The 299-nt window shown below is 26.8% G+C and overlaps 1 protein-coding gene across 1 annotated transcript in view; it reads left to right on the top strand.

Annotated features, from left to right (window-relative positions):
• Nucleotides 1-299, top strand: part of LOC119589173 (ankyrin repeat domain-containing protein 13D-like) — a gene marked incomplete in the record, with an annotated part of 44,726 nt that overhangs the window by 28,164 nt on the left and 16,263 nt on the right. Inside the window, 1 exon segment of the mRNA XM_037937768.1 lies at nt 100-143. Coding sequence (XP_037793696.1) covers nt 100-143 — 44 coding nt within the window.

Raw genomic sequence — 299 nt, forward strand, 5'->3', positions numbered from 1 at the left:
TTGTTACAGATAAGCAGGTATATGAATTAAAAAATATCTTAGGTTATTTTAATATGTTAGTACAGGAAAAATGACAAATTATTTATTTTCATTGTCAAGTTGATGGAGCAACCATGATGGAGGTGGATCATGAGACTTGCCAGGTTAGTGAGTTGAGCTTATTATTCTAATGGCAATAACATGATTTTCTTTATTTTGTATATTTTAAATTTGGATAATGTGATTAGTAATTTATTTGCTTTTGATTTTCACTAGAGACATAATTAATGATGTAAATGTTAATGAAAGGAACAATATCA

Source organism: Penaeus monodon, chromosome 25 (assembly GCF_015228065.2).
Source record: "Penaeus monodon isolate SGIC_2016 chromosome 25, NSTDA_Pmon_1, whole genome shotgun sequence".
Classification (NCBI taxonomy): domain Eukaryota; kingdom Metazoa; phylum Arthropoda; class Malacostraca; order Decapoda; family Penaeidae; genus Penaeus; species Penaeus monodon.